The following is an 18,483-nucleotide window of genomic DNA, read 5'->3' as shown; positions in this document are numbered from 1 at the left end:
GCTAATTATCTGTTCCAAAATAGTAACATTCCATAAATAGACCCTTTGGCAAAAAGGAAAATTCAGACAGGGATTCTCACATGCAGCTTTCCAATCCAGGAGGAAAAACCATTTAAGAGAAAATTTAGAGAGTAGCAGCCAAGAGACATTCACGAAAGCTTCCAACTCTTGAGACCCCAATAGCTGCTGCTTAAAGCTAAACCTAAAAACAAAGTCTGGTCTGAGACAACCTGGCCACACACCCAGACAGCTTTCATTGTTTCAGAGATAGTAGGAACTGCAGATGCTGGAGAATCTGAGATAACAAGGTGTAGAGCTGGATGAACACCGCAGGCCAAGCAGCATCAGAGGAGCAGGAAGGCTGACGTTTCGGGCCGAGACCCTTCTTCAGAAATGGGGGAGGGGAAGGGGGTTCTGAAATAAATAGGGAGAGAGGGGGATGCGGATAGAAGATGGATAGAGGAGAAGACAGGTGGAGAGGAAACAGACAGGTCAAAGAGGCGGGGATGGAGCCAGTAAAGGTGAGTGCAGGTGGGGAGGAGATAGGTCAGTCCATGGAGGACGGACATGTCAAGGGGGTGGGATGAGGTTAGTAGGTAGGAAATAGGGGTGTGGCTTGAGGTGGGAGGAAGAACAGGTTAGGGAGGCGGGGATGAGCTGGACTGGTTTTGGGATGCGGTAGGGGGAGGGGAGATTTTGAAGCTTGTGAAATCCACATCGATACCATTGGGCTGCAGGGTTCCCAAGCGGAATACGAGTTGCTGTTCCTGCAACCTACAGGTGGCATTGTTGTGGCACTGCAGGAGGCCCAGGATGAACATGTCCTCTGAGGAATGGGAGGGGGAGTTGAAATGGTTCGCGACTGGGAGGTGCAGTTGTTTATTGCAAAACGGTCCCCAAGCCTCCGCTTGGTTTCCCCGATGTAGAGGAGGCCACAACGGGAACAGCGGATGCAGTATACCACATTAGCAGATGTGCAGGTGAACATCTGCTTGATGTGGAAAGTCTTCTTGGGGCCTGAGATGGGGGTGAGGGAGGAAGTGTGGGGGCAGGTGTAGCACTTCCTGCAGTTGCAGGGAAAAGTGCCGGGTGTGGTGGGGCTGGAGGGGAGTGTGGAGCGGACAAGGGAGTCACGGAGAGAGTGGTCCCTCCTGAAAGCAGATAAGGGTGGGGAGGGAAAAATGTCTTTGGTGGTGGGGTCGGATTGCAGATGGTGGAAGTGTCGGAGGATGATGCGTTGGATCCGGAGGTTGGTGGGGTGGTAGGAGGGGGATTCTTTTTTTGGTTGTTATTGCGGGGACGGGGTGTGAGGGATGAGTTGCAGGAAATGCGGGAGACACGGTGGAGGGCGTTCTTGACCACTGAGGGGGGGAAGTTGCGGTCTTTAAAAAAACGAGGACATCTGAGATGTACGGGAGTGGAATGCCTCATCCTGGGAGCAGATGCGGCGAAGGCGAAGGAATTGGGAATGGGGATGGTGTTTTTGCAGGAAGGTGGGTGGGAGGAGGTGTATTCTAGGTAGCTGTGGGAGTTGGTGGGCTTGAAATGGATATCGGTTTCCAGGTGGTTGCCCAAGATGGAGACAGAGAGGTCCAGGCAACTCATCCCTCACATCCCGTCCCAGCAACAACAACCAAAAAAGAATCCCCCTCGTCCTCATGTACCACCCCACCAACCTCCGAATCCAACGCATCATCCTCCGACACTTCCGCCATCTGCAATCCGACCCCACCACCAAAGACATTTTTCCCTTCCCACCCTTATCTGCTTTCAGGAGGGACCACTCTCTCCGTGACTCCCTTGTCTGCTCCACACTCCCCTCCAGCCCACCACACCCGGCACTTTTCCCTGCAACCGCAAGAAGTGCTACACCTGCCCCCACACCTCCTCCCACACCTCCCCCCTCACCCCCATCGCAGGCCCCAAGAAGACTTTCCACATCAAGCAGATGTTCACCTGCACATCTGCTAATGTGGTATACTGCATCCGCTGTTCCCATTGTGGCCTCCTCTACATCGGGGAAACCAAGCGGAGGCTTGGGGACCGCTTTGCAGAACACCTACGCTCGGTTCGCAATAAACAACTGCACCTCCCAGTCGCGAACCATTTCAACTCCCCCTCCCATTCCTCAGAGGACATGTCCATCCTGGGCCTCCTGCAGTGCCACAACGATGCCACCCGAAGGTTGCAGGAACAGCAACTCGTATTCCGCTTGGGAACCCTGCAGCCCAATGGTATCGATGTGGATTTCACAAGCTTCAAAATCTCCCCTCCCCCTACCGCATCCCAAAACCAGCCTAGCTCGTCCCTGCCTCCCTAACCTGCCCTTCCTCCCACCTATCCCCTCCTCCCACCTCAAGCCGCATCCCCATTTCCTACCTACTAACCTCATCCCGCCCCCTTGACCTGTCCGTCCTCCCTGGACTGACCTATCTCCTCCCTACCTCCCCACCTACACTCACCTTTACTGGCTCCATCCCCGCCTCTTTGACCTGTCTGTTTCCTCTCCACCTATCTTCTCCTCTATCCATCTTCTATCCGCCTCCCCCTCTCTCCCTATTTATTTCAGAACCCCTTTCCCCTCCCCCATTTCTGAAGAAGGGTCTAGGCCCGAAATGTCAGCTTTCCTGCTCCTCTGATGCTGCTTGGCCTGCTGTGTTCATCCAGCTCTACACCTTGTTATTTCAGCCAATGCCTGCCCCCTTTGCTGTTTCTTACTTTCCCGAATAAGATTCTGCACGTTGTTCTTACTAATGTACTGACAACATCCTTTATCATCACGTTTCCATCTCCTTTTCGTTCCTAAATGTTGAATATCCTTCAATAATTATAGGAACAGGAGTAGGCCATTTAGCCTCTTAAACCTCTTCAAACGTTTGGTGAGAGCATGATTGATTTGTACTCTGCCTTCGCCCACATCCCTTAATACCCTTTGCTTAACAGAAATTGATCTAGCTGAGATTTAAAATTATTCTGTATCCACTGTCATTTGTGGAAGAGACTTGCAAACAGGTACCGACCTTAGTGTGTACAAGTGTTTTCTTACATCTCCCCTGAAACGTTTGGCCCCAATTTCTTGACTGTGCCCCATGGTTTCAAAATCGTGAGCTAGTGGAAATACTTTATCTGCCCTGTTTTTTCTTGTTAATATCCTGCAAACTTTGATCAGATCACCTTTTAGTCTTGTAAATTCTGGAGAAAACAGGCCTAATTTGTGTAAGCCTTTCTCCTAACTTAACCTCTGAAGTCCAGGTATCATTCTCGTAAGCTGATGTTGTAGTAAGCCCAAGGCCAACGTATCCTTTCTAAATTGTGGTGCTCACGATACCCAGCCCTGGTTTGCTCGGCAGTCATGTTTCTGTAATGGCAATTATATCATAACTATTTCCCTGCATTTGTTCTTTTTTAGGTTATCTATCTTGCTGATAATACTACATGCAGTCAAATAGTGTGTCCTTGACTTTGTCTTTATGACATCTTTCCATACTTGAGGCTTTCCTGATGCTATGCTTAGTTTCTCCTGTTGTCTATTTTCCCTAACATCTTTTCCACTTCCGGTCACCAACCTTTCTTCCTTCCAATTTGGGTTTGCCCTTGGGTTCCTATCTCCCTGACCGGGTCCTTTGCTTGGGTACCCTGCAGCCTTGTGGACTTAGTATTAAGTCCAGTAACGTTAGGGCTTGAAGTCTCCTATGTCCTTAACTGAACCCCCACAAACCAGGTCTTGTTATCACAGTCTGCTTTGCACACCACCTATTGTGAGCCACTGACAGTCTCCATGAATGACTAATCACCATCCTAGCCAGATCATTATCCACTCCTTTGTCTGTCGAACTGCTCTTCTCTCTTTTTGGGCTCTATCCCTCCCGATCATTTTCTACTTATCCCCCTCCCCCACCCTATCTTCTGCATATAAATTGACACTTTCCGAGCTACCATCCGTTGTGAGGAAGTGTCACTTGACCCGAAACGTTAACTCTGATTTCTCTCCACGGATACTGCCAGACCTGCTGAGCTTTTCCAGTAATACCTGTTGGGCTAATTTAAACCAACACCAACAGTGCTGGCAAATATTAGTAGAGAAATGGTGCTGGAAAAATTGTTGGGATTGAAGGCCGATAAATCCCCAGGGCCTGATAATCTACATCCCAGATTACTTGAGGAAGTCGCTCCAGAAGTAGTGGATGCCTTGGGGGTCATTTTACAGGATTCTGTAGACTCTGGAACAGCCCCTGTAGATTGGCTAATATCACTTCAATATTCAAAAAGGGAGGTAGAGAGAAAACGGAGTTATAGACCGGTGAGCCTAATATCGGCTGTGGGGAAAATTCTCAAATCCATTGTCTAGGATTTTATAGCAGAGCATTTAGAAAGCAGTGGCAGGATCAGACAGTCAGCATGGATTTATGAAGGGGAAATCATGCTTGACCAATCTGTTGGAATTCTATGAGGATGTAATTAGTGGAGTTGACAAGGGGGAACCAGTTGATGTAGTATATTTGGACTTCCAGAAAGCATTTGACAAAGTCCCACAAGAGATTAACATGCAAGATTACAGTGCATGGGACTGGGTAAAGTGTAGTGAGATGGATAGGAAACTGGTTGGCAGAGAGAAAACAGAAGGAATTAATGGGTCCTTTTTAAATTGGCAGGCAGTAACTAGTGGGGTGCCACAGGGATCGTTGCTGGAACCCCAGCGATTCTCAATATATGTTAATGATTTGGATGAGGGAACAAAGTGTAACATCTCCAAGTTTACAGATGATATCAAGTTGGTTTGAGGGTGAACTGTGGCGAGGATGCAGAGATCCTTCAGTATAGTCTCAACAGATTGGGTGAGTGGGCAAATCAATGGTAGATGCAGTATAATTTGGATAAATGTGAGGTTATTCACTTTGGAAGCAAAAACAAGGTGGCAGACTACTACCTGGATAGCTGTAAATTGGGAGAGGGGAGTGTGCAGCGGGACTTGGGTGTCCTTGTACACCAGTTGCTGAAGGTAAGCACGCAGGCGCAGCAGGCAGTGAAGAAGGCAAAAGGTATGTTGGCCTTCACTGCGAGAGATTTCGAGTACAGGAGCAGGGATGTGTTGTTGCAGTTGTACAGGACCTTGGTGATGCCATACCTGGAATATTGTGTGCAGTTTGGGTCTCCTTTTCCGAGGAAGGATGCTCTTGCTCTCGAGGGAGTGCAGGGAATGTTTACCAGGCTGATTCCGGGAATGACGGGACTAACATATGAGGAAAGATTGGCTAGGTTGGGATTGTTTTTGCTAGAGTTCAGGCAAATGAAGGGGGATTTCATCGGGACTTAAAATTCTAACAGGCCTGTACAGTGTAGATGCAGGGAGGATGTTCCTGATGGTGGGTGTGTCCAGAACAGGGGTCACAGCCTTGAGGTTTTGGGGTAGACGATTTAGGACAGAGATGAGGAGGCATTTCTTCACCCAAAGAGTGCTGAGCCTGTGGAATTCATTACCACAGGAAGTAGTTGATGCCAAAATATTGAATGTATTCAAGAGGCGTCTAGATACAGCACTTGGGGCGAATGGGATCTAAGGTTATGGGGAGAAAGTAGAATTAGGCTATTGAGTTAGATGATCAGCTATGATTTGTGAAGAATGGCAGAGCAGGTGCATGATTTCCTCCTACTGGTATCTTTTCTACGTTTCTAGCTCCCTGCAAGAGTGAGTCCCAGTCCTGCTAAAATATAACCTGTCCAGCTGCCACAGGTCCTACCTGTCCCAGAACTGCTCCCAGTGCCTCCAAAATCAGTTCTCCAGCCTCATGTTCAATTGTTTAATCTTTCTGTTCTAATTCTTATTAGCACATGGCATTGGGACTAATCCTGTCACTACTGCTCTTTGATGACCTGCTTTTGAATTTCCTTCCTAACCCATTGAAATCTGCTGTTGTGACCTCATCCCTGTTCTTACCTTTGTTGTTGGTCCAATGTGGCTCATGAATTCTGGATGATCCTGCTGCCCCAAAGGATGTCCTGCAGTTGTTTCTTGTTATCCTTAACACCAGCATCAGGGAAGTAACATACCATCCTGGATTCACGTTTCCTGCTGCAGAAAAGCTTGTCTGATTCTCTGACTTTGAAGCTCCCTATTGCTATTCCTCTTCCATTCTTCTTTCTCCCCTCCTGTGCAGCTGAGATGCCCACTAACCTCTCTGTGGCCGCATTTCCCTGGGGAGCTATTGCCTTCTCTAGTTTCCAAAATGGAATATTGATTGTCAAGCATAGACTGAGGAGACTCCTGCACTACCTGTCTGGTAGTTATACATTCCCCCTCTGCTTGTGCTCATCCAATCTGCAGTGTGACCACTTCTGTATATATGCTGTCCATGTAATCCTCTGCCTCTTGAATGAACAACAGTACTTGAGCTGCTGCTTTAGTTCAGAGCTCAAGCTTGAGCAGCCGTGACACTTTCCGAAGATGCGTTTTGTCTAGGATGCTTGCATCATAATTTTATCATGCTACTTGAGCCAATTGACTTGGCACCCATGACTCTGAGCTGTTTATTCCCCTAGAAGAAGTAGAAATAAGTAGATATAGTGGTTGTAGAGGCAATCCAGAGAAGGTTCGCTGTTTTGGTTCTGGGGTATGGGTAGATTTTCTGATGAGGATTGTGTAAGTTGGGACTGTATCTTGTCGGTGGGCCTGTTACATTGGAGTTTAGAACAGCGAAGGATGACCTTAATGTTTTTAGGGGGCTTGAACAGGGTCGATGTGGCAGTGTTGTTTGCTGTTGTCGGTGAGTCTCGGACCATAAGGGCATAATCTGAATAATGGGTTACCATATTGAAACTGATGAGATTTGTTCTCCTGAGGGTAATGAATTTGTGGAATTGTTTACAGCAGAGGGCTGTTGAGGCTGCGTCATTAAGTACATTTACAGCTGGGATGGACACAATTTTACTCACCAATGGAATCAAGGGTTGTTGGGAAAAGGCAGCGAAGTGTGGCTGAGGATTACCAGATGAGCCATGATGTCATTGAATGGTGGAGCAGACTTGATGGACTTAAAGGCCTATTTCTGCTCATACATCTTATGGTCAGTGTGCAGTTTTTCAATAGAGATGAATCGGAATATTTGGACGGCTTGTTTGTTGCTCGCTTGGCGTACAAGTCTATCTTTATTTTTCGAAGGACTTTCCTTGGTTTCAAAGATTGACTTGTATTCTGTGATGTACATACCTAATTTGCAGTAACTATCCTTTTTTTTCATATATTGGGTTTCTCTGCCTCTAGCTAAAATTCCATTTTATTAAAATCATCTCAGTGCGTTTTTAATTTCCTTGAGGCCACATTAAAACTTCTGTTTGAATTTATTGCTTGACTGTTGGTTTGCATTGTTCTGATGTGACCTGTAAGCTTGCTTGTTTATGGCTTCATTTTTGGCAGTTTGCCAGGTTTCTTGGAGACTGATTTGAAGTTCCTATTTGTTTCTGTCACAATTGCAAATTGGGCTTGCATGTACACCTCCTCTGCTATAGTATTTTGTTTCTTTGCTGTAGGAGAGATTTTCCGATTCAGTTGGGAATTCATTGCTATGCGTTCATTTCTCTTTTGTATTCTTTCATGGAATGCAAGCATGCACAGAAAACTCGCATTTCATTTCACAAGAAATGATCCACTTTTAGAGGCGGTCAGGAGTCACATTTAAGGCAAACTAAACCTTCCCTAAATGGAGACCAGTCAACAAAGTGGCTTTTTATGACAATCAATAATTGATAGATTCATGATTGCATTGCTGAGACCAGCTTTATGTTCCAGTTATATTTTTGGGAATTGCACAACATCAAGAATACGGCCTGTGTGATTCTCTTTCTCTTCCCCGTCTCCCTCTCCTCCGTTCCACCCCTGTATCCTCGGTCACATGTAATATGCAGTTAAAATTTCAACCCTGAATACCAAGAACATTTAACATGGGATAATGGATGTTTAGTTGATGTTTTTGGCTACTACTGATCGTGTATGTTGCCGTTTTCCTTTGAATTCTTCGTCGGTTGAGGATTTGTGTTCGTCAGTTTTCTCATGAAGTTCTTTTTTTCCTTTCGCTGAGCAAGATAAAATACTCAGCCTTTAAGTGCTGCATCCTTGATTTCATCTGTTCTCTCTGTAAAAAGGAGCAACTTGAAATACAAGTTTGCTTTTGGTTCACCAGTGAAAATTATGTTTCTAGGCTTGCTACTTTTAGATGAGGTTCCATCTCCAACGTGAACATTCTCATAAAGGTGTAAATAAAAATAGATGAGTACCTTTTTGCACCACCTTCCCAGGAGGCTTGTTGCTTGTTTTCATTGTCTCTAGATGAAATGTTAGTTTAATCTCAGCTGTTTTCCATGTGGTTTGAACAGCACTTGAAATTTAGCATGCAATACTGCTCTGCAAGAATGACATGCTGTAGGTGGCCTTAACAAGCTGAAGGTGAGGCTTCTGTCCTTGAGCACCAAATCTGATTGGCTAGCTGCTCTTGCAGTCTCAGCAGTGCCAGAACACTTAATTGGGTTGAAGTATCGTCAATGTTGGAGGCCAGTCAGTTCTGTCTCTCTTAAGGTCAGGTGGGGAGGCACAAAATGGTACAGCTTTGGAGGAGAGCAGCTGTCAGAGGTAGGTTCTTTACTCGGAGAGTAGTAAGGGCGTGGAATGCCCTGCCTGCAAATGTAGTAGACTCGCCAACTTTAAGGGCATTTAAATGGTCGTTGGATAAACATATGGATGATAATGGAATAGTGTAGGTTAGATGGGCTTCAGGTTGGTTTCACAGGTCGGCGCAACATCGAGGGCCGAAGGCCCTGTACTGCGCTGTAATGTTCTATGTTCTATGTTGAGTGCAGGCTTTGTCTCTCTCAAATCTGACCAGGCAAAGAATGTAGCCCCCTTTCTGCCTTTTGACCAACTTGGGTGTAAAGTGACCGTTTGACTACCCTCCACTGTCCAACACATTACGGCAGTGTTGAAGGATTGTGCGCCTCAAGTCAGCAATAATTGGCCACTTAATGGTCTGATACATATGAAGGTTGGTGGGCGGGCTAGCTTGTGCCTTTTCCACCTCCTGGAGTATGGATCTGGATTGGGAGCAGGTGGGAAGGCAATGGGTTAGGCCCAACACCACCCCAACATAGATTTGATGTGTCTGGTGGCGGAAATGATGGATTATGATCGTTTGCATACAGAGGGTGATTGGGTCGAAACTTGTGGGAGGGAAGGGAAGGAGTGAGGGAGAATTGCAGCAAATAGGTCAGACAGAGTATCTGTAATATTGCTTCGTTCTATGCCTGTACCAGAGAACTTTTTTCTTTTCCATGGAAATTCAGATTAGAATTTTAAGGTGTTCACCCCCTTGTGTCCATGTTGGAAACCATCCAAAATGAACTGAATTTTGTCCTTTCTTGAAGGATTCTTTAGTCTTTGCTTCAGTAATCCTTTCTGCCACATTGTTTTGAGCTCCAGCAGTAATTGACAGGAAATTCTAATCAGGAGTTCTGACCGACCAATAAGCTGAAGCTCTGATTTCATCTTCCGAGATGCTGCTTGACCTGCTGAGTATTTCTAACAACATTTTTTAAGGGTCTTTCAGTTTTACCACCATCCAAGATTCGTATGTCTGATTTTGCAAGCCATCTCCTTTCAGATAACATCATGTTGTTTGCATCTCCTTGTTATTCCTTCAAAAATACATTACTTGACACTTTTCACCTTAAATTACATCTGCATGTGTTTGACTGTTTCCCCAGTTAGTCTTTCACGTTCTGAGATCTGTTGTTAGTCCAAGCTCTCTCATTAGCAAACTTTTGAAAATTAGTTATTTTGTACCCCATTCCATGTTATTAATGTATAGTAAAACAGTGTTCCCCATATTGCATTACATTTCTGACATGGAAATTGTTTGACATGTTTACTTCACCTGGTTTCTAACTTACTACTTTTCTTTTATAGGTATTGATAGCAGATATAATGAGGGGTGCAGAGAATTGGCAAATTATCTGCTCTTTGACCTGTATAACCTGACAAACATTGATTCTGATGTGACTGACTTGCCGGAAGAAGTGCTTGATGGTAACTATGTAATCTTTAATCCAATTTCACAGAGCAAATGACTGAATAATTGAACTCTCAAGGCATTCTTTTTGCATTTTTGATGTATATTTTTGTGAATATTGTGATTTAGGTGCGATAATTGTAGGTACAGCATGTCTATTAGTTTAGAAAACTTTCCACTTTGTGTACCCAATTTGGTATTTCGTTACTCGTTCTGGATGATAAGTGAAGAAGAGCCATGTTTGAGCGTTCTTAGTTTAAGATTTCTATTCAGGAGTGTGTTTTTGGAATGGCTGAAAGCTCTTAAGACTCATTTTAGCATCCTTGCAGGCAATTGACACCAACTTCATGGGTTTGATGGGCTGAATTTAAATCCTGGTCCCAAAAGTGAACAGTTTGGATCTAATATAACACAAATATAGGAGGATTTGGTAGTGCTTGAGGTAAATCAACTTATCAGCTCCCACCGTCTCTCTCTCTATATTGTTGTCTTTGTGCAGGATCTTATTGTTGATTGCTGGCATGTCAGAGTCACACTGAGGTTTGGATTAAATGGCACCAACTCTGGCAGACAACAGTGAGGTGCCTAGTACTCCGAATTCTGTTTTTCAGTTGAATTGTTAAAGTTTGTATCTGGCTCATGCTCTTGGATGGTAAAAGAAAAAAAACTGAAAGGACATTGTTGCAGACAATTGCGTTTTCTTGCAGCTGTTTGAAGGCAGAAGCTAAACCGAAGATTGATACCAGGGCCGGAAGGTGTTTCGTCTGTGTTGCAAGTGACAGGAATATGTCAATCTCAGCCTTGTGCTTTTTTTTTTTAAGGAGAGATGCAGAAGAGAAGATTGCCCTGCATCAGCATCAACATCTAGCCCTGGAAGAATAGCATCTGAAACCACTAAACTATGACACATTTTGAACGTGTGCTGGGCTGGAGCTGGCTTTAGTTGCACTGAGCGCATGAAAATTCCATTTTAAAAATGGAGCGAGAGAGAAAATGGGGAATTGTAGACTGCTTAGCCTGATGTCAGCGGTGGGGACAATGTTGGAGTTAATTATTAAGGATGTAATGACTGAGCATTTGGCAAGTGGTGACTGAGCTGGTCCAAGTCAACATGGATTCACTAAAGGTAAATGCTTGACAAATCTTCTGGAATCATTTGAGGATGTCACCAGTAGCATGGACAAAGATGAATCAGTAGATGTTGTGTATCTGGACTTTGGAAAGGTTTTTGACAAGTGTTGTGAAGTTGGGTAGAGTACTGGTGCATTGGGAGGCCATGGCCTGGTGGTGTTGTGGCTGAACTGTTAACCTCGAGACTCTGGTAATGTCCTGGGGACCTGGGTTTGAATCCTGCCATGGCAGACGGTGGAATTTGAATTCAATAAATATCTGGAATTAAGAGTCTAATCATGACTGTGAATTCATTATCAATTGTCCAGAGAAAACCTACCTGGTTCACTGATACCGTTTAGGGAAGGAAACTGCCTTTTCTACATGGTCTGACCTATGTGTGACTCCAGGGACTTAGAAAATTATAACCCTATGATGAAAGTTAGTGTTCCTGAGTGCTTGCAGCCTTCTCTCTTGCTGGTACAGATGGTAGAAAAATTCTTAAGGTTTTGCAGTGCATACTTGCAGTGTATTGTACATTGAAGCTATAATGCATCAAAGTTAAGAGATTGGATATTTGAGGCATTGGCTGGGCAGCTGACGAGGTGGCCTATTTTGTCCTGGGCACTTGAATTGCTCGAGTGTTGTTGCGGCTGACCCTTACCGTTTAAGGTAGTGGATGGTATTTATCACAGAACTAATTTGCACCTTGTAAATAGTGGAGAGGTCTTGGAGAGTCAGGACTGAGTCACATGTTGTCAGGGTTCTCGGCCTGTCATCTGCTGTAGTATATGCGGCTTGTCTAGTAGAGCTTCTGCTTATGGAAATCCCTTTGGTCATTATGGTGAAGGAATTGATATGAATATTGTGATTAAAGTTATTGGGAGGTACTTGTTTGTTAGAGCCTGGGACTGTATTCAAAATAATAATTCTACTTACGATGCCAAGTCTTGATGTTGTCTAGGTCTTGCTGCATGTGGACCCAGATTTCTTTCTTTATTTGAGGAATTGTGAGCTGAATGCTGTACAGGCATCAATTTTGATTTTGTGATGGAGGAAGACTCAGAGCAACTTAGATGCTGGGACACTGCACTATCCATTGAAGTTCCCGTTCTTTCCAATTTCAATCATGAAAGTTGAAACATACAATTAAATGTGATATTGGGAAGCCTTTCTCTTCATCTTCTGTAGCTGCTGCAAAGTTAAGAAGTTAACAAGGTTCTATTTTGCTTAAATCTGGCAACTGTGTTCTTCAACTCAATTTGACAAGTTTCTCTGCTGTGATGTGACCTTAGATTTTTGAACTCTGCAAAAGAATTGGTTCATAGTACAAAATGTGTTTTAAATTTTTCAAATATCTGTGCTTGTTGTGTTTAATTAAGATTATTCCAGTAGAAATTTAATCGGACAACTCCTGATCCAAATTTGACAACAGGAGTAAATCAAAATACTGCAGGTATTGAAAATTTGTAACAAACACGGAACATCTGGCAGAACTGGAGCCCTGAAGAAGTCATACCAGACTTGAAATGTTAGCTCTATTGCTCTTCACAAAGGGTGCTAGACCTGCTGCGTTTCTCTGTATTCTCCTCATTTGACGTCAGGAGTATCTAGTAATTCAATGACTCCCGATTGTTAATATCTCTGTGCTAACATGATATTTCCCTGAGACTGTTTTGTGATCTAGTGTTTCTACTTCACAAGATCACTGTCATTTACTGCTATCTGCCAGCCTTTGAAGTCGTCATCCAATGTTACCGTATTTGATAACTAAAGATATAGTTGTAATATATGCTTCATGTTATAACATAATTATTAATGCTTGTCCGGTGGACTTGAGCATTGTTGAAAAAAAGAGATTTTGTCAAAGCTTTCATTTTGCACACTTAGCAAGAAATCAGTTCCAGGGGAGAAATGACATTTATGCTGTAGTTACTTTTAATAAACCTATTCAGAAATGTTATTACACACTTGTGGAACAAGTGGGACTTGAACGCAGGCTTCCTGGCTCAGAGGTAGGGACATTACTGCTGCATCACGAGGAACCCCTAGCCCGAACAGTTATACTACATGAGAAGAGTGCTGATTTGAGTGGCAAAGGGGCTCTGATTGGTAGAAATGTTGTCATGGAGAATGCACTAACTAATGCTGATTGACAATTAACTGCCAGCTTTTGTTTACAATTTTGTTTTTTTTTTAGTTTTTCCCCTATTTTTCTAGTCAACCTGTTCAGAGATGTTGTTGTACACCTCTGGAGGGGGTGAGACTTGAACCCGGCATCATGGTCCAAGGGTGGGGACACTGTGACTGGGCCACAAGAGGATCCCCTTTGTTTACATTTTAAACTAGGTAGGTTTACTCTAGTCGAGGCATTGCCATGAGAAATCAAGCAAGGAATGCTGTTAGCTGTCTTGGTGGGCTGTTGAGAAACAGGTGCCGTGTATGTATGTTGTCTTTCTGTCTGCAAAGAAGAGGGCAGTGTTTATTAATGTATGTCGCTTCCAATACATGCAGTTCAGAATGTGCGTGCCAGCCAATCAGCACTACTGCCTCATCTCGTACAAATGTTAGTTTTCTTTATCTGAATTTGTATTCTTGCCACTTGTCCTGATGAGTGCAAAACAGAAATGAATAGCAAAATGTCTTTTTACAGAAATAAACATCATTCTTTAGAATTATTACAAAAAAGATTGGTTTCTCTGATTTCTCGTGCTACACCATACCAAGCTTTTATTTATATTTGTATACCTGGAAGCTCATTCAATCCCATGTACTTGCCAGTAGAGGTTTACGAAATGGTTGTTAACTTTTGACGGTTGCTAAATGTCAGCTGATCATGGTCTTTTTTTGGTAGTCCCAAATGAAATGCTGATAATGTAACAAGTTGTTATTCTATCCTTTTTCTATTTCAGATGTTATACTGTTAATCAAGCCAGAGAGCGTTCATTTGTACTGCAACCCTGTGAACTATAACTATCTTCTGCCTTATGTAGCATACTGGAGAAACCTACACTTGCACTGTTTGACTGAAAAAGAAGTAAGTTGTCAAGCTAAAGCAAAACCAAGTATTGCGGGTGCTGGAAATCTGAAACAAAACAAATTACTGGTTAAACTCAAGGTCCAGGAGCATCTGAGGAGAGAAGCAGAGTTAATGTTTTGGGTCCAGAAAGTTCTGAAGAAAGGTCACTGGACCTGAAATGTTAACTCTGCTTTCTCTCCGTAGATGTTGCCAGACCTGCTGAGTTTATCCAGCAATTTCTGTTTTTAAGTAGTAAATTTGTTAGATACCGTAATATTTTCGCTGAGCAAGTATGTAAGGTTCATCAATGTATTCTCATGTAGCAATTGTTTTTTGTGATTGATCTGGAAATCTAACTGGAAGAGGACAAATAACATTAAAATCCAACTGTATATTTTTGCTCCGTCCAGAATATATGTACAAAAAATTATACAAAATTTGTAAGTTTGTTGCTTACACATTATAGGTACTGTACTCCCTTGCTGTTGTCTTAATTTGGGTCATCTCCTCTAACACTGCATTACACCACCCTGGTTTTTGCCCTTCCTACTGGTAAGTGGCAACTGGAAAGAAGTGAGACGAGAGCTCTTGAATGAGGATAGTAATAAGTGTACTTCCCCTGTGAAGATACGTATAAAATAGATCGGAGTTGGGAGTGAGAGGGTTTTAGAAGAAAATGAAGGTGTGGAGATGAGTTTGGGTTGTAGGAACAGATATCCAGCAAAGGTGAGAATGCTTTTGTCATGTTATGGCACGGTGGTAGTGTCCCTATCTCTGAGCCAGGAGGCCCCGGTTCAAGTTTCATCTGCTCCGGAGATGTGTCATAACAACGCTGAACAAGATGATTCAAAATATATCTGCCCCGAGGAGTTAGCGGAAATATTAAGCTAACCTCTGGTAAATATCAAACAGTTCTGAATATAATATTTCTATAACCACTGATGAAATACCCGTCACAGATTAAAGAAAACATTTCCAAATCCACTCAACTGGTTTGAACACTTCAGATTTAAATTTTCTGTTTTTTAAATATTCTTTATTGGCTAGGTTTTTGTTTCTGGGCTAGTTACTGGATTTTATTAACAACCTGCAACAATAGAACATGGCTTTTCATCAAAAGAACAGCGAGCTTCAAATGCAGTAATTCAGATTTTATCAATATGCTCATAGATCACTCTGTTACTGTTACTGGTAAATTGAAATAATCACACTTTTTTAGAAAGATGAAATATGAGCATTTACTAGTCAGAGCACCCTTCAATACTCTTCAACTAAAGTGTAATTGTTGTACATTGTGGAAACCTTTTCTCTGTTCTTTGCAATGAAAGGTGTGCAAAATGTGTAATTTTATAACAATTCAAATTCCGAGAAAAAAGCCAAAAATCAGAAAGTCATATGTTACTTTAAGTTATGATGGTCGCTGGTTTGGAAGTTCCATCAACTTGTTCATGTAACCCGCAATGTCTTTTGTATTGAAAAGATTTTGTACTTTGCAATTGATTGAGCTTAAATTTACTTCCTTAGTATGAAGATGAAGAAGCAGCAGAGGAGTTCAAAATTACCAGCTTTGTCGATATGGTGCGAGATTGTTACCGCATTAGAGTTCCATATAGCTTTCAGGGTAAAGACCAAGTTTATTTTCCAATGCTATGAACATAGTACAAAATTAGAAACAATTAAGCAAGCCGCACAAGCATTTCTCTTTTTAGTCTATTTTATTACTCTTGATCTTTTCAAGTCCTTTTTTTGCTACCCTGCTAAATAAAATGCTTTGAGCAAACATGTTTAGGCTAGGGGTTTGAACAAATTGTTTTTAGCTTTCTTTAGGTTTTAGCTTGTACATATTCCATCTCTACTGTTAGTCAAGAGACTGTTGTAAATCTGACCCGTTTGGAATTCTGGATGAATTTTGATGAATGCTTCCTTTCCCTCAGTTCAGATTTTTAATTTGTTTTGCTGAACTTCACTTTCTCTTGATCCAAATGATTATCTTTAAATTTGTATAGTTTTGATGTTCCCATGAAACAGTCAGATTGCTTTGTTGCTACTTCATACTTTAATGTATTGATGTATATGTGAGAATTTCAAGTTGAACGTACGAACTAGTGTCACTTGAGCCTACTCTGCACTTTGATCATGGCTGATCTCATCTCTGCCTCAACTTCATTTTTCTGCCTGATCTCCCAAAATCCTTTAACATGTTGCGAACTAAAATTTATTCAATGTCCCAGCATTCACTGCAGTCTGGTGTAGTGAATTCCACATTTTCATGATCCTCTGAGGTAATAATTTGTTCTCCGAGATAGTAGGAACTGCCAATGCTGGAGAATCTGAGATAACAAGGTGTAGAGCTGGATGAACACAGCAGGCCAAGCAGCATCAGAGGAGTAGGAAAGCTGACGTTTCGGGTCGAGACCCTTCTTCAGAAATGGGGGAGGGGAAGGGGATTCTGAAATAAATAGGGAGAGAGGGGGAGGCGGATAGAAGATGGATAGAGGAGCAGATAGTGGCGAGGAGACAGACCGGTCAAAGAGGCGGGGGTGGAGCCAGTAAAGGTGAGTGTAGGCGGGGAGTTAGGGTGGGGATAGGTTGGTCCATGGAGGATGGACAAGTCAAGGAGGTGGGATGAGGCTAGTAGGTCGGAGATAGGGGTGGGGCTTGAGGTGGGAGGAGTGGATAGGCGGGAGGAAGGATGGACAAGTTAGGGAGGCACAGTTGTAGTATGGCGCACTGACCTCTACATCGCCGAGACCAGATGCCAGCTGTTTGACACCTCCTCCTACCGCCTCCTTGATCATGACCCCACCACTGACCACCAAAACATCATCTTCCAAACCATCCACAACCTCATTACTTCAGGTGACCTCCCACTCACAGCCTCCAACCTCATAGTTCCCTAACCCCGCACCACCCGTTTCTATCTCCTTCCCAAAATCCACAAACCTGACTGCCCTGGTCGACCCATTGTTTCCGCCTGCTCCTGCCCCACCGAACTCGTCTCCACTTATCTCAACTCCATTTTCTCCCCTTTGGTCCAGGAACTCCCCACCTAGGCCCGTGACACCACCCACGCCCTCCACCTCCTGCAAAACTTCAGATTCCCTCGTCCCCAACACCACCTCTTTACGTCCATTCCCTATACTGTTGCATTCCCCATGCAGATGGCCTAAAGGCCCTCTGCTTCTTCCTGTCCTGCAGGCCGAACCGGTCCCCCTCCACTGACACCCTCCTCCGCTTAGCTGAACTCGTCCTCACCCTTAACAACTTCTCCTTCAATTCCTCCCACTTCCTACAGACAAAGCGGGTGGCCATGGGTACCTGCATGGGCCCAAGCTATGCCTCCCTCTTTGTAGGATACGTGGAACAATTCCTCTTCCGAAGCTAAACTGGCACTATCCCCCACCTCTTCCTCCGTTACATCGATGACTGTATCGGCACCGCCTCGTGCTCCCACAAAGAGTTTGAACGGTTCATCCACTTCACTAACACCTTCCACGCCAACCTTAAATTCACCTGGACCATCTCCGATAACACTCTCTCTCCTTCCTGGACCCCTCTGTTTCCATCTCTGGCAACCACCTGGAAACCGATTATCCATTTCAAGCCTACCGACTCCCACAGCTACCTTGAATACACCTCCTCTCGCCTACTTTCCTGCAAAAAGCCCATCCCCTATTCCCAATTCCTTCGCCTCCGCTGCATCTGCTCCCGAGATGAGGCATTCCACTCCCGGAGATCCCAGATTTCCTCGTTTTTCAAGGACCGCAACTTCCCCTCCACATTGGTCGAAAACGCCCTTTACCGTGTCTCTCGCATTTCCCGCAACTCATCCCTCACACCCCTCCCCGCAATAACAACCAAAACAGAATCCCCCTCGTTCTCACGTACCACCCCACCAACCTCCAGATCCAACACATCATCCTCCAACACTTCCGCCATCTGCAATCTGACCCCACCACCAAAGACATTTTTTCCCTGCCCACCCTTATCTGCCTTCCAGAGGGACCACTCTCTCCGTGAATCCCTTGTCAGCTCCACACTCCCCACAAGTCCCACCACCCCCGGCACTTTTTTCCCTGCAACCGGAGCAAGTGCTACACCTGCCCCTACACCTCTCCCCTCACCCCCCATCCCAGGCCCTAAGAAGACTTTCCACATCAAGCAGATGTTCACCTGCACATCTGCTAATGTGGTATACTGTATCCGCTGTTCCCGTTGTGGCCTCCTCTACATCGGGGAAACCAAGCGGATGCTTGGGGACCGCTTTGCGGAACACCTACGCTCGGTTCGCAACAACCAACT

General features: G+C 44.2%; 1 protein-coding gene across 1 annotated transcript in view; it reads left to right on the top strand.

Moving 5' to 3' along the window:
- Nucleotides 1–18,483, top strand: part of dnaaf9 (dynein axonemal assembly factor 9) — a 253,262-nt gene that overhangs the window by 28,484 nt on the left and 206,295 nt on the right. Inside the window, exons 3-5 of the mRNA XM_048602079.1 lie at nt 9,950–10,069; nt 14,075–14,199; nt 15,706–15,802. Coding sequence (XP_048458036.1) covers nt 9,950–10,069; nt 14,075–14,199; nt 15,706–15,802 — 342 coding nt within the window. The remainder of the gene's footprint in view (nt 1–9,949; nt 10,070–14,074; nt 14,200–15,705; nt 15,803–18,483) is intronic.

The sequence above is a fragment of the Rhincodon typus genome, chromosome 1 (assembly GCF_021869965.1).
Source record: "Rhincodon typus isolate 14 chromosome 1, sRhiTyp1.1, whole genome shotgun sequence".
In the NCBI taxonomy this organism is placed as follows: Eukaryota; Metazoa; Chordata; class Chondrichthyes; order Orectolobiformes; family Rhincodontidae; genus Rhincodon; species Rhincodon typus.
This window is presented reverse-complemented; position numbering and strand designations above follow the sequence as displayed.